General features: G+C 40.6%; 1 protein-coding gene across 1 annotated transcript; it reads right to left on the reverse strand.

The window, feature by feature from the left end:
* Nucleotides 1-609: 609 nt before the first annotated feature.
* Nucleotides 610-15,380, reverse strand: Hr38 (Hormone receptor-like in 38). The gene is made up of 7 exons (XM_071722124.1): nucleotides 15,221-15,380; nucleotides 11,958-12,193; nucleotides 11,306-11,800; nucleotides 10,515-10,845; nucleotides 9,882-10,190; nucleotides 9,005-9,239; nucleotides 610-8,316 (listed from the first exon to the last, which is right to left on the reverse strand). The coding sequence occupies exons 1-7, from the start codon at nucleotides 15,239-15,241 to the stop codon at nucleotides 8,060-8,062; spliced, it is 1,884 nt and encodes a 627-aa protein (XP_071578225.1). The 5' UTR covers nucleotides 15,242-15,380; the 3' UTR covers nucleotides 610-8,059.
* Nucleotides 15,381-15,757: the final 377 nt, after the last annotated feature.

A 15,757-nucleotide genomic window follows, 5' to 3' on the forward strand; every position in this document is an offset into this window, starting at 1 on the left:
TCTTGATCGATAGTATGTATTTTAGAGTGATTTTTCCTGGGGCATAACTATAATACACATATATCCGTGAAAATGAAATTAAAATTGCATCATTGCATTGTCCGTCAAAGTTTCGAACAGCTCTCTCGATTAGCTCGACGATCAGAATTATCTTTAGCGATTGTTCATATTCGTTCGTTGCCGATGAAAACGTTCATAAATAAAACATTACGTAAAACAACATCGGCATCTGCACGTCGATACTGTTCGTTCGTTCGTATTTAAGTTCTAGGCGGTACGACGTGTTAAGAGCTATGACCAGGTGTACGCAATTTCGAAGAAGTAAGGATGGATTAATGTGAAAAGTTAGACCCAATCTACAATGGGTGTTGTAAGTCGTAAGTCGTAAGAATTGACCAATCACAGTCCATTATTCTCCTTGCGGTCGAAGAATAATGAACTGTGATTGGCCAATTCTTACGACTTACGACTTAAAACATCCATTGTAGATCGGGTCTTACCCTTGAACGAAAAACTCTTGCATCGCGGAATTGTTATAGACGAGCGAGAAAAGAGACAGAGAGAATGGGAAGGGAGGGACGCGAAGAAAGGAAGTGAAAAACTAGTCGGTTCATCGTTTTAGTAGATTTAATGAAACGATATACAGAATACATTTGCTTTCGTAATGCATCGCAACGCATTCTCGCGTGCCTTACCATCTATATCACATGTCAATTTTTTTTATTTATAAAATATAATCGTCATAATTTCTTTGTTCTCGCATCTTGCCTTTGAACTGCCTCTTCGTCGTATATATCGAAAGTATATACATATAAATATATATATATATTTATTTGTATTTATATATATATTTATATTTATATTTATTTATATATATATAATATATATAATATGTATTTATTTATTTATATTTGTATTTATATATCTAGTTATATATATATATGTATGTATATTATTCCAAGCGAGAGGGAACTGTGTTGTGGCTCGGTACAGAATTAACAACGAATCAGGCCGGAAAAAAGGTTCCATGAATGTGCGCGCGTGTGTACCTGTGCGTGTGTCAATATTTGCATACGATATTACACAGTGGCATATTCACGTAATATTATATATATTATGCATCGCCCTTACGATCGACGGTCGTACGGATGAAAAGATCGACGTCTCGAGTATTCTCCTCTTCGCGACTTCTTTATTGTCAGCCGTCGTAATTACATCTGGCTTCTCTCTTTCTCTTTTTTTTTTAATTTCTCATGGATCGATCGTGTAATCACACAGCGAGATCACACAATCTCGCGATGCAATTAATTTCGACTTGTCAAGACATACGGCCGTCGATCAGTCGTTTCCGTCATTTCCTTTGACCTCCTCGCCCCCGTTTCTCTTCGTCTCACGATTAATATATTCGATCGTGTGCATCGCGATAATATTCAGCATATAAAAAAGAGCAGGAGGAGAAGAAATGGATCAAAAGATCTGGTGCTGATTTTGGTGTGAATCATCTTGCGACACTTACATGGACTTCTGTTGGCTGCTACTCGCATTGTCTCTCTATTTGTGTGGACGCATGTACGTTTGTGTTAATTTACTAGATTTATTTTCGGTACGACGCTCATCTTTCACGGTGCACATGTATATGTACGGCGTATATGTTAAGCGCGTAATTAGTACAGTTATCGTACATTTATATACGCGACTTTTTTTTTTGGCTGAGCGTGCGGACGTTCGTACGACAGAGTGAAGCGGTAAAAATTAATCTCACAGTTAAAGAGAATTTAATTAAAATCGCTCAAATTAATATCGTTCAAATAGATTTATCTCGTTTATCATAATTTTTGTTTATCAAAACTTTGTCGAGTCGCTGAGTTTTATAGACAAATATTGCAAATTGTAGTGAAAGAGAATTGTACCTGTAAGCTATTTACAAGAAATTACAAAAGCAAACTAGTTGTGCCCATGTTTCGACCGGTTGAAGACCAAAGTTAATATAATTTTTATTTTGATGAAAAAATACGTGTGCTTCTCTTGACAATAATCATGAAAATTACATCGGGAAAATGAATTCTGCTTCAAATGATAGAGAAAGTTTAATAACTTGCATGAAGAAGGCTTGACAACTTACACGAAGAAAGAGTATTAGAGAGAGAGAGAGAGAGACTAATTTTTCGAATTCATTCGGGAAGTGTAGGAGAAATTTACATAATACATTATATATGTTTTATAACATCATGATTACCTTTCCATTTTGAACTCTCGGAGAACCGACAACTTTCGTATAGTTCTCACAGCGGAACACCCCGTACAAACGTCCGCCGCTTTACGAATCAGCGATAGATAATGCCCTCCGAATAAATTCAGTTACGACGTCAATCGAGAAAATAATTTATTAACAAAATTTCGAAGAGATATTTAAATAATCTGTTGATCGAACATTTATTGCATACACATCGATGAAACGGGGAAAAAGGGATAGAGATTTACACCTAACGGAATTGACTGTTATTTCGTTACAGTAATGACAGATAATCGGTTTAAACAACAATGACGGGACGAATCTCGTACGATTTCGTCGTCGAGAACGATCTCTTTACTGTTCACGCCCGAACGATCCGATTTTGCCCTCCTATCCCTGCTCCTCCTCTCTTTCTCGCGTTTGCTCCTTTCTCGCCTGTTCACTTTATGACAATTTCTCGTAAAAAATAATTCGCCGCAGCGCTGGGTCCAGGGACGATTTTCCGCGATCAGGAGCGGAAGACATCAGCCTCGCGCGGACTCTCGTTAAGACAAGATATATAGGAACAAAAATACGTTGCCTCCCCCCCCCCCCGAAACCCCATCTTCCGTATAACGGAGGCCGTAAACTCGTCGGGGTTTCCTTCGTTCTGGTCGAGCCCTTTGCGAAATTCCGATCTCGATCTGTCTACCGATCTATCGACCGATAACTCCTCTCCCGAAATCACCTCTGGACTCAACGCTATTTGCACGGGCGAGAAAGTCGATTTCTATGTGTTCGAAGATTTCTACATGTTCCATCTAAAGATGAAGACTGATATGAGGAGAAGATAAGGCGAATATCAGGCAAAAAGCGCTCGTTCTCGAGGATTCCAATTCCTGCGCCAAAGTCATTTCTTACAAATGTAAAAAATTATTTCCGTGTCAATTATATATTGCCGCAGATCGATGCCAATGTGTTACCTGATTTCATTATCATTTTAATACAAAATTATCTTTCTTTTTTTTCTAGTTATTTTTATATCTCCTGTGATTTTCTCTCACAATTCGCCCTAGCTCGTTATCAAATACTTATCCTCGCAACGGACGGAAGGAAACATTTACATTTACCGAGACGTTATTCTGTAAATATTTCAAAGCTCAACGATTAATATACTGTTTCTATATGCCTAGAAATATTTGTATTACGATCTCTCACATAGCTAAAGAGGCTTCTCAAAAAGTGTCCACTTTTAGAAAATTCTAAAAAGGCAAGATTTTGTATCTCTAACATTCTTCAATCGATAGCTCATAAACGCCTTACTCCTCTCTTTACAAAATATCCTGACGGAATCCATTGGCATCAGTCTGATATCGTAAAGAACCTCCTTATCTTATTGCTATCGATTTCGTGGCGCGAATTAGTTTTTCACCAGCGAGAACAAGCTCTTCCGAAATTTATGTCCTTCGAACAGGAGCAGAATCCGACGCTCTCGCATGCGTTATCTTAATTTCGATCGCAAGGGTCGCTCTCAAAGCCTTTATACCCTCGGATCCTGTTTACCTTGCATTCTTACCGGGCATTTTGTCTTTTGAACACTTGCACGCGTATCCATCCGCAAACGTGGACGTGTAATGAATCATATTAATGAATAATCATTCGGTACACGGAGAAAACGTTTTTACATGGCAATTTTTTAAGGGGGAAGAACTTGATATGTCGTCCATTGTCGCGTTTCGTATTTTTCGTGTCGATAACGGATTTTACGCCCGCTGGAAACGGAATTGATTTGTTCCTTCGTAAAAGGAGTAATTAGAGCATTGAGATTGATTATTTAAAACGTCATAGCATAGTGATCAATAAACGCGTGACACCGTATATACTCAGGTAGCAGGATGACGTCTAAAGACGTCTTAATGACGTTTTATTGGCGTTAGAGACGTCATTAAGACGTTATTAATACGTCATTTGACGTCACTCTGCTACCTAAGCATCCGATATGAAAGTTATTTTGTCTATATCAGCCAGAATAGCAACGGTGTCCATTGCGTTCGCTATGTGTGATAAATATATTATTATTACATTGCAATTTATATAAGGTACACTGAATATTGTTTTCCAATACATTATCACGAATATATTACCATAAACAGACAAATATTTAACATTTTTTAAGTTAAAAGACAGATCTTCAATTTTTCGTCACAAATAGTCATGATATGGCGAACCTTGGATTTTCACAGGACACCGTTCCTTTATAATATTTATTAACAAGCACCACAATTACTAATTAATCCTTTACGGCCAAAATTATTTTAATGGATTTGCACTCGGCAATTAAATATTATTGGTCATAGCTATTATTACGCTGTGATTTCTGAAGAGTACAACGTTACATTAAAAAAAAAATCATTTTCTTTGATTTCCTGATTAATTTTTGGCTAATCTAGATTTATCTTGACGCACAATGGTTATATTTTTCAGACCGCAAGGCATTAAATTTGTTAGCAACAAGGGAATTGAGAAAACCTTTCCGAAGTATCGCAAAAACTTTCGGAACCGGAACAGTTGAATGAAGGTGAAACCGGGTCCGTTTCCAGCGACAGAAATCGAACGCGAATATTTGATTACTTCTTATTATTAGTTCTTCCGTGCACTGTATCGTGTATCGCAAATTGAGAACATCACGCGAACGATGTCGCTAAACAAAATCTACAGAAGACATTAAATACGAGGAACCACAATCGCAGAGAGCTAAGTAAAAGGTGAATTCGAATCCAGGTATTGATTCCGCCACGTCTGCGAAGTGTCGAACATTTGCGGATACACACGACTTTAGATTAACATATACACATGTAATTATCATATCTATTGTGCACGTACAGGTAATTAATGTGGTATTTTTTTATGTCTGTGTGTGTATGTGTGTATGTATGTATGTGTGTGTGAACCGCGGTAATAAGGACAATGCCTGATCTGTCGTGTTACGAAGCTCGGATCGCGTTGCGATGGCGACGGTGGTTATCGTAAGATTACACAGGCAAAGGTAACTGCGCCTGAACAAAAATAGATCTCAGGATTATCTAACGTAGTCTAAGAAGATAATTAACTGAAGCAACCGTAGCGGTTGAGGCTAAAGCTTACTATTACTTTCATGGACGTTATCTCTCTCGGTAAATAAAAGCTATAATTATAAAAGAAATCTTAAAAGCTACAAAAAAGATACAAAAAAATCTACTAACTTTAATAATAACAAAATAATAGAAAATTTTAATAATAATATATAATAATGTCTTTAATTAAGATAAAAGGCGAAATCGAATGAAGAAGTACTTAAAACTTTTTATATTTAAATATATTTAAATATATTCAACATTATAGGTGAAAAATAATCGTGAAATCCCTTTTCGCTCCAAATCGAAGTTATTTCCCGATGTGTAATCTTACTTTATCTTATGGTACTTGAACGTGGATAAAATATCAAGATATACATCAAAAACAGAGATGCATGTCGACTGCGGTAATCCTGGCGGCGAGGACGCCTGTTTGAGAGCCTCGATCAGCATCCTCTGCCGTCTATCGCGTCGATCGTAGGATACTGGTGCGACGAGGGGCATTTTTAACGACGACGACGACGACAACGACGGCGAAGCTTACTGTAGCGAGACAATGGTAACACAAGGTGGTAGTAAAGGTAGAGCGCTGGTAACAGTGGTAGTAGTGGTAGTAACGCCATAGAGTAGTAACGCTATCAATGAGTAGTAGTAAGTATAACGGTATAGTAAAGTAGTAGTTGTAGTAGTTAAGTAGTAGTAGCGGCGCGTTATACGTATATAAATAGGACACTCTACGTTAGTTTGATTAAAAAAGTAAATGTCATAACGTAATAGGTAACTTTAAGCCGGGCCCGCCTCGCCGTGCCGTCCTGCAATTCAACTTGTCTCGCTTTCCCAAACGAGACGGGCCCGTGGTTGTTCGCCTTAACTCTCTAAAATCACATAAACGCAAGAGTAGTGGTAAAGAGTCGATCGATATCGACCATGCGCTTCGGACGGCGCTCGAACGACGGCATTGACAATGCCGAGCTCGTTTGCGAGTGCGTTATCGTGAGAGAAAAAAAGAACTCTACGAATCGCGGGACACGTGGAATCCACGAAGGTCCCATGGTAAAAATGTCTAAAATGCGTTGCGAGGCACTGAAAACTGATATCGATTTATATGCGCTATTCCGTTCTCGACATCAGAATATAGAACAATTAGAATAAAGAATGTGCTAACTCTTTCTACTTGATAATTTCTAATCGATCGCTTTTAACGAGGATACTTGAAATTATTTTTGGGTGTGCATAATTTAAAATATCTGCAAAAATATCTGGTAAACACTTACGACTTGAGATAACTGGAGATCTGGAATACTTAAATTTTTAATAACATTATTAAAACGTATCTAAAACATGTAAAAAGTGTATATAAAAATATTACGATTGAGATACATCTAGTCGAATGATTCTCAACTTTCCTACATTTTACCATAAACTCATAAAATAATTGTGCCACTCCTAAATTCATTTTCCATTAGCATAGATACCCGAGGGACGCATATTGCAACCCGTTGCAGCTTTTAAATGCATTGTGAACTCACAATTTTCGCTTATATCTCAATTTCCACCAGCGAATTTCTCATTTCGATATTTCTCATTGCCTTCAATCATATTTACCTTCGAGAACGCAAAGCGCATGCCATCGGAACAGATATGTCGACAATATAAAACGACAAAGAACAAGTAAAAGAATATACTTAACTTGATATATGTAACATAGAATTACATCGATTCTTGTCATGCATTCGAACAAGCAATCGATGCATCTGCACTCGGCATCGTCCGGCCGTCGAGAGCGCGACCGACAGTCACATCCTACGTCTACTGTCAAGACGGACGGGCGTCGTCCGCCCTTCCCGCCGTTGCTCTGATATGTTGCGAATCGCCGATGCGTTTCCCCCGCGACGGGCAAGGTATTGCCGAAGATATTACACGTGTCCAAGAAGTGGCGGGTCGCGCGCGTATGAATCGTGGGAGCGACGAGGCGAGCCGAGCGCGAGCACGGAGAGCCTCGTACAAACTAGGTAGAAAAGTGAGAAAAACTCGCGCGGAGAGCCTTCTTGCGAGAAGGAGAGAAAGAGGGATTACTCTCCTGTCCACCCAAATCCGCACGAAATCTACTACAGCTAGAAGGGAGAATAGCGAAATCGCCGCAGCCCGCCTCGCGCCCGCTTTCTTTTTCCGCCCGGGTCTGCCATTCGCTCGCGCCTCCATCCACAGCAGCAGCAGCAGCAGCACAACGGCAACTGTAGTAGTGCACTTACTACTAATAGTGTAACGGGCGATGTGTGACACCCGCCACCCGACACGTCGCGCATGCAGAGACCTACGTCAAGACATTCTGTACACTTACGTTCGCGCATGATGCATACGTCCGCTTGCATTCACATATATCCACATTCACTCGCTCATACATACGTACAACAAACTTTCCCTTAAGTTTAGCGTTCGCGTTCGCGCGGACAGTTTCCGTCCGCGCTCGCTCGTACGACCAGTAATGGCTCTCCCTCGCTCCTCCCGCTCGACGAGCCCTTTTCAGGATATCCCTCGCGAGACGCGAGAGGATGCCCGATTAGGACGTCGAGAACCGAACGTACCCGCGGGATCGCGCGAGGTTACACGTAAGAAGAGAGTAAAGCTACGTGTAATACAAACTAAGAAGGATGCAATTAGAACGAAGATAACGCAACCGCATGGGTCGGAGAAAGTAATTGTTCTATGTGCTGGCGAGACTGCTCGGCTCGGTTTAGAAGGGCAAGCTGCCGACAAACATCGTCTCGATCAGGGGCGGCGCCGGCACCAGGTCCTCCAGCTTGAGGTAGAAGATCCGCTGGAGGCCCTGGACCGAGAGACTCCTCAGCTCCGGTATCTTCCCTAGTAGGTATGACAGGTACTGCGACTTCCTCTGCGCCTCGGCGTTATAGGTCACGTGGTCGCGCAAGGACGAAACAATTTTCATCTGTAACTGTTCCATGCGCTGCGGCTCCTTCAATCCGTACCTCTCTGAAAGTATACGGATCAGCTTGAATGAGATCGCTGTTTTCTCAAAGACAGATGTAAAATGATCGAAATCCATGAATTGCCACCAAAATCTACCGAACAATAATAACATTCTGTAAATAATATTTCCATTTCAGAAACTTAAATTTTACACTGCTTTCGGAAGCCATGCGAAAATATAGAAATAGAATAGAATAGAATCTTACGTTTTCAGAAATTCCGATATTGATAATGTATTACGGGTTAGAAATTTAATTACTACACCACTAACATTCAAGATTAAGAAACATTGATAAATCAATTAAACTCCAATAATATCAGTCATTCGACCTTCGACACGTAGTTATCCAAACACGGAAACTCTGATTGGACACGCTTGTAAACCGCACACCTGCATGTCTGGTTGCTAACGGATCGCGTGCCGAACGAGGAACATCGTCGTTCCTTTCGTCGGAACATCAATAATTAACTGATCCGATGGATTAATTATTTAACTTGGCCGGTATAACCGGCATACAGGTAAACCGAACTGGATAAAGAAAGATTGAATGCGCCGTTAAAGAAATGGCCAGCAAAACGACAGCGTGACGACAGGACTATAGAATAATTAATATTTACAATAGCGGAGATCGCAACAGTGGGGCAATTCGTTCGATCATGAAATCAAGGTAATTATAATCGAGGTACTGACCAGTAACCAGGGTGAGTGCGCACAGGCAGGCGAAGGCGCTGATATCGACCTCCAGGAAGTGGAGAGCTTTGCAGAAGTCGAGAATGCTGTGCAGCCAATCGCCGAAGCTGCGCTGACATTGCTCCAGCGCGAGGACGACGCCGTTGCAGAAGACCAGCTTCGTGTCGTCCGGATTCGTGCGGTACGCCAGCCTTAGCACGAACAGTTCCAGACTGGCCGATTGGAAGAGCAGTTCCTGAAATCAGATTACGTCGTACGAAATTATTAATACGCCAATGCATTGTTCGTGAGACGCAAAGTACCAAAGGGTATTCTAAAGATAAAATATTTTATTATTCGCGATATTGGACACCCTTCACTTAATCAATTCTCAATATTCAGTTCAGAATACATCTTTAGAAAAGAAATAATATGATCGTATAATTTCATTTAGATGCGACGACAAATCTGAGATAGCAAAATCTCTTCTGTTTATAGCGACATATTAACAAATTAACGTGTACCACTCCTACCGAACAGTCTGCTAGTTAGCCGAGTAACTGACCGCGTCAAAAGCTCGTCAAGACTGACCTTTTAGAAAATGTATGAGCTATCGATTTCTGTAACCGTTAGTTCCCAATAGATATCGTCCGAGAATTGATATCTGACCAGTGATATAATAAAAGCGTATATCTCAATGAGACGGAAAAAAATCAGAAAAAACGAAGAAAAAAGAACGATAAACTGTCATGAGTCCAAATATTAGGATCTTAGGATCTTTTATCCAAAAATTTTACATAATCGGAATTTTTTTTTCGAGACATCCTTTAAATTTTTAAGTCGTCATGGCCTAGATTTTATCTCGTTCATCTTTGCATTGTGATAAGTGATCGCTCACCTGATCTTCCCGCACTAGATCCGTGAACCCGGGGATTTTGTCGGCAAAGTTTCGGATAACATCGATCGAGGTTGTCAATAGATTGTAGAACTGTTGGATCTTCTCGGCCTCGGTCATCGGAGGATCGCCCGGTCTAGGTTGCCGGTACTGTGAGTAATCGAGGCTTGCCTTGTCCGGCGTTGTGTCCAGATGTGCGCGAACTAGAGCGGTGATCAAAGAGACCGGCGGACTCGGTGGGGATTCCTGCGGTGACTTGGGCTTTGAAGGCAGCCTACCTCGGCGGCCTTTCAAAGAATCTGTTCTAACGACCTATCGGACAATTAAATAATAAAATAAGTCACAATTATTTTATCTCACATCCGTAATTATCTCGCCCACGTTATAATACTTTTGCCGTTTTTTTTAAGTAGCCCTTAGCACAGAATTTAATAATTGTAGGTATAACACTTCGATCATTTAATTCAATTTAAATTTTCATCATTTGATTTAAGGTCAAAGAGTTTGCTTGTTTTATCACACTGATATATACCTAAATATCTACAAATTCTCGACATAATATCTTATATAAAGTAACAAATTTAAGAAAAAAAAATTTGGCGTATTTTTTGCGCGACGCAGCGACAATGTACTTACCTCCTTGACCATGCCAACCATCAGGCACTTCTGGAATCGGCAAAACTGGCAACGGTTTCGTCGGCGTTTGTCTACCGGGCAAGCCTTCTCGGCCAAGCATACATATTTGGAGCCCTTTTGCACGGTCCTCTTGAAGAAGCCCTTGCAGCCCTCGCATGTGCGCACACCGTAGTGCTGACAGGCCGCGGTGTCGCCGCACACGGCGCAGAGCTGGCTCGGGCTTGGAGGTGCGCGTTCGCCACTGGTACCGCTTCCGGGCGATGGCGAACTGACGGTGGAACTCGCGGTACCGCCGCTGCCGCGCGGCTTCGGGGAATCCGTGCTCCCACTACTGTTAACACGACACAGGACGCTCATTGATCTATAACCCGTCGCTAGTCAGAACGGAAACTCTTCCAAAACTGTCGCGTCTCGTGTCCTCGAAACAAGCTAATCGTGAACGCGGAAACCGGGACTCGCGCGGTCTTTCATTTTCCAAGATTTACAGCAAAATTGAAAAGAGTCTGTATTACGTGCTGATTTAGGCAATTTCACTTGTCGTATTATTTCAGAGTTACGTGAATTAAAATTTTTAAACTGGAGTTTCGTTTCCGTGCACTCCGTAAATAAATTTGACTTAGCAAATTGAAATTACGAGTGAACGAAATAATAAATTTAGAACAAAGATCATATACAAGATCATGCATATTGCAAATTTCTTGTTTCTCTCACATTAGAACGTCGTTAGTTTATACGAGGAGCGCAATGAGACTTGAAATTATTTATTATATTTATTTCATAAAGAATCTTACCTTGCTGATTCTGATCTTTGAGTGGGTAGTGACGCCCTTCGCGGCCGCGTGGTACCAATGACGACGCTGGTATCGACGTTGGGACAGAGATCGGTAGGAACTACAGGAGTGGCGATGCTAGCAATAGCTGATGGTGGCCCGTAAACCATAGGCATGGTGACAGCCACCCCGTAGGATGGGTCCTGCCGATGATTGGGCGGTACAACCGCCGTTGTCGGGGTGGGCGCTGATTCCGTGGGGAAGTAACTTTGATGATGATGCGGAGCCTGTTGCGGCTGATGATGCTGCGGGTGATGGTGCGGGTGCTGTTGTGGCGGCTGCTGCTCGTGATAGGGCACCGCAGCCGAGAACTCGGTCGGGTAATGAGTATGGGTGCAGGAATATACCGGGTTGTCATAGCATTCATCGTCCATCTTAATGCCGAGGCCCTGGAGCTCCTGCCTGGTGTATCGCTGCACCGTGTAGGTCTCCTGGAAGCTCGGCAATGGCGTAGGACTGCAAGCAAAAATGCGTAACCTTTTATATACGAGCCTCCAAAAGCTCTGTTGTCGACAAACTTAAACGATTTTATTATAATATTGATAATAATATAATTTCCTCGCTGTGCTACTGGAGAAATCCTGATAACAAGTTATAATCGTAATTTGCATACCTAAGAGAATCAGCTTGGATGTCTTCGGGGAGGGGTGGCGGGGGCGGGGGCGGTTGCGATGGCTGCTGATGGTGAACACTTTGCTGAGACTGAGCAGAGTCGTCGACCGGAGGCACGCCCTGCGGATTCCCGAGTTGCAGTTCCGGAAAGGGATCCAACTCCTCGGGCAAGCTTCCGGCATCCGTAGTGTCCGGATAAGGGCTATTCAGGAACTCCCCGAAATTGCCGAAGGGACTCTGCAATGAAAAATTGCGGCCATATTTATAAGCGATATCAATAATAATATAAAAATTAAATGTATAATAATATAATACATAATTGTATAAAACATAATAAATAATACATGTATATATACATGTATAAAGTAGCAATTTTATCAAGATATTGAGAAAGGAGAAAGTAATTATTGTAATAACAATAATTTATAGTATTAATCTAACAAAAATTTCATGCTACATGAGAAAAAAAATTTACATAATTCAGTAACATAACATTAATAATTTCTCAATAAAAACTTATATCATAAATTTTAATAGTATAGACTTTAAATGAATAGAAAACCGGGAAATTGAATAATAAAATAGAAAGAAACGCAAACAAAAAAAAATACCTGCGTCGTACGAGTAACGTGAACCAATTTGAACACCATACCGACAAGAACTTTGCGAATCTTTTTGTTTTCTAATTACATACCGAACAAACGAGACTCAACTATTAACTTTAAACGCCGTTTTAAATGATGTTTTCCTTTGGCGGAGCCGTCACGGTCTCCGGAGAGCCGTGCGAGCGGCAAATCGAAGCACCCAACTGCAAGGCGGAAACATTGTTCGACCACAATTGCGAGCCGCAGCGTCGAGACATCGATGTACAATCGAGGTGCGCGGTGAGGATGTTCGAGAGAGGATTGGACAAGCCAAGCTCGTATCGCGTGTTGTCTATAAGCTAGCGCTCGATAGAGACTTAGAGCCTCTCTTTCTCTCTCTCTCTCTGTCCCTGCTCTCCTCTCTCATTCCCCGACCCACTTCAATCATTGATAGTCGATAGTCGATAGGCGGTAAAACACTATACCAGCTCGCGATTAAATATTCGCGCGGCAATAGGATAATAATAAACGACGATCTGTATTGATACACTTCGTAGATCGACTCGACAAGAAATTATGTACGCTGAGATACTCTAATGAATTACTCAATCGGCCGTAAAATTTTCAAACTGCGGGCAAAATTAACGACGGAGATTTATCACGTCACGACGCTCGAAGCGATTGGTGTAATCATATGATAATGCTTTCCCTCTTCGCTTGCGAAATGGATTTGATTTATTTCGCATAACTATTGCGTTCTCTCAATTATAAGTTACAACAAAAATAAGAATATGATCAAAATCAAACAGTTCCATGAAAAATGTTTATTCAAAAATTACAATTTAATTCTAAAGGAAGACAAAAAAGATATTCAAATATCGTTTTTACAATATTCGCAAATGGCACGTTATTTTATCGACGTTCGAAATAATAACAATTATTTTTCTCAATAATCAAAATTAAATAGTTCCATGAAAAATGTTTATTCAAAATTTGCAATTTAATTCTAAAGGAAGAGAAAAGATATTCAAATATCGTTTTTGGTATTCGCAAATGTGCAAATGGCACGTTATTTTGTCGCTGTTCGAAATAATAATTATTTTTCTCGATGACTAAAATGTAGCTAAAAGAGATCCACATCGTCATTAACAAATTCGCGATCTGGATTAAAAAAAGATCTATTTCAAAATCCGAGAACAAAAAATGAAAATACCGCAGGACATCCTGCGGCAGGGAGTGAAGAATAGCACGATGAGGAGGAGGACGGGGCTGGTGGAAGAGGGTGGATATTCAATTTGCAAGTGCCGGTTCCGCTTCGAGCTGACATTTCGCTCATCGCTCCCTCGAGGACCGGCGATCGAAGCCTCGTCCTTCCAGACCGTGAATAAATGGCCTGCTAAACGGCATCCTAAAAGCACCCCTCCCCTCCTCTCTATTTTCTCCCGCTAAATTGTCGAGACAACCTCTTATTGCTCCGCTAATTCCGCGGGCACATTCTCGTTTTAGCGATTAATTGACCGCGACGTCGTTTCATCCGTCACGGAAAAGAAGTCGGAGAGGAGATACGCGAGAAAAGGGAAAAGAAAAGAGAAACAGGTAGAACGGCATCCAGGTATATGGAATGCAGATTGTGCGTGATGCGTGCAGATGACGATCGCAGGAATGTGGGAGAGTCTTGTTACCGAGGACCTAAGTGGAACCATCGTGGAATTCCAGAATCCGAGAGATCGATAAGAATTGGATTTAAAAAATCAGTTCGCGACACGATAATTTCAAACTGGTTGCGCAGAGGCAAATTTATCCAAAAAAGTGGTTGGCAGTATTTCAGTGATAATCCACGCGGTTTTCACGGTTGATAGATAACGCTACTTTGCTGCGATATCGTATGATAAGAGAATGATGTATGAGAAGAGGGAAATGGTTTATCCGTTATCGCGGAAATGTTGCGAAGAAAAGAAAAGATCTCAAAAGTTTCAAGAGCTACTAGTGATAAACCTTAGAGCTTGAATTTCTAAGTAATTTGTAGGATTATTTTTTACAAAATAATGAATTCCATTAAATTATATATATCTATATCAAATCTATTGTAAATAATTTTTAATTACATAATGCCGAAGATTATATATTTCTATAAATTATGTAACTCAACCGGAAAAGTACATGTCACAGTAATAAAAATTTATTTTTGAATCGACTGGAGATTACTTGCGCAGCACGCTATTCCTAGACTTTTTTTTACTTTCTTTGAGGAATATTACATATCCATATTTCTCATAAGATCTTCTTAAAATTATTTATGAGAGGCGAGATAAAATATGAGCGTTTACACTGACGAATATTATTATTACGTAAAATTACAACTTGTGTTGCATCACGTGAACATGCAAACGCGAGGCTTAACCGATCCGTTCAATCGACACAGCTATGATCACAAGACTCACAGTGCGGACGACATTTTAGAATGTCGACTGATTTTATGGATCCCCAAATTTCACTTTACCCTCAATTTTATTTATCACTAAAATACTCGTTTCACCTTCATTTTCCTTCTTCAACGTCTTCGAAATTTATCGAATTCTGATTTCAATTTAATAAATTTAATTCAAATTTAATTGAAGAACTAAAGATAGAATGCATCATGTGTGTGAGAGAGAAAGAGAAATAAGGAAATGGAGCTCACCTGTGTCTGCAAAAGTAGCATGCTTGATGCCACTGTCAGGGCGGTCGTAGTCGTGGTGATGGACGATTGATTAGTGCAAGCGAGAACCGGAACGGTAGCGGTCGCTTGACGTTGCTGCTGTCGTTGGCGATGTAGTTGTTGCTGCTGCTGCTGCTGCTGCTGCTGCTGCTCTACCTCGCTACGAATAACAGCCACCGCACGTTGGCTACCGTTGCTGTTGTCGCTGTCGCCGTTCGGCGAATGCAGTTGCCCTGCAACACCCAAATGGGCACCCTCGGTTATTTTTTATATTAGGCAATCAATATCATTTCAAGCTAAATTGAAGTAAAGAAGAATAATTCTGATAAAAATATGAATAAGGAGAATGACGGCAGACGTAAGAATAGAAGGTATTTCGAGAAGGAATTGAAAAGGAATTAAGAACGATATTATTGAAGGCTGTTATTCCGTTTAATATTGGCGTAGTATAATAAGATTTTATTACAAAAATCCGATTTTGCAATTATTATTTTTAGTAGTCAGTATTTAATCAACATT

This window comes from Temnothorax nylanderi, unplaced genomic scaffold (genome assembly GCF_030848795.1).
Source record: "Temnothorax nylanderi isolate EJ_2023f unplaced genomic scaffold, tnyl_v1.0 TNYL_tig0461_pilon, whole genome shotgun sequence".
Taxonomy (NCBI): Eukaryota; Metazoa; Arthropoda; class Insecta; order Hymenoptera; family Formicidae; genus Temnothorax; species Temnothorax nylanderi.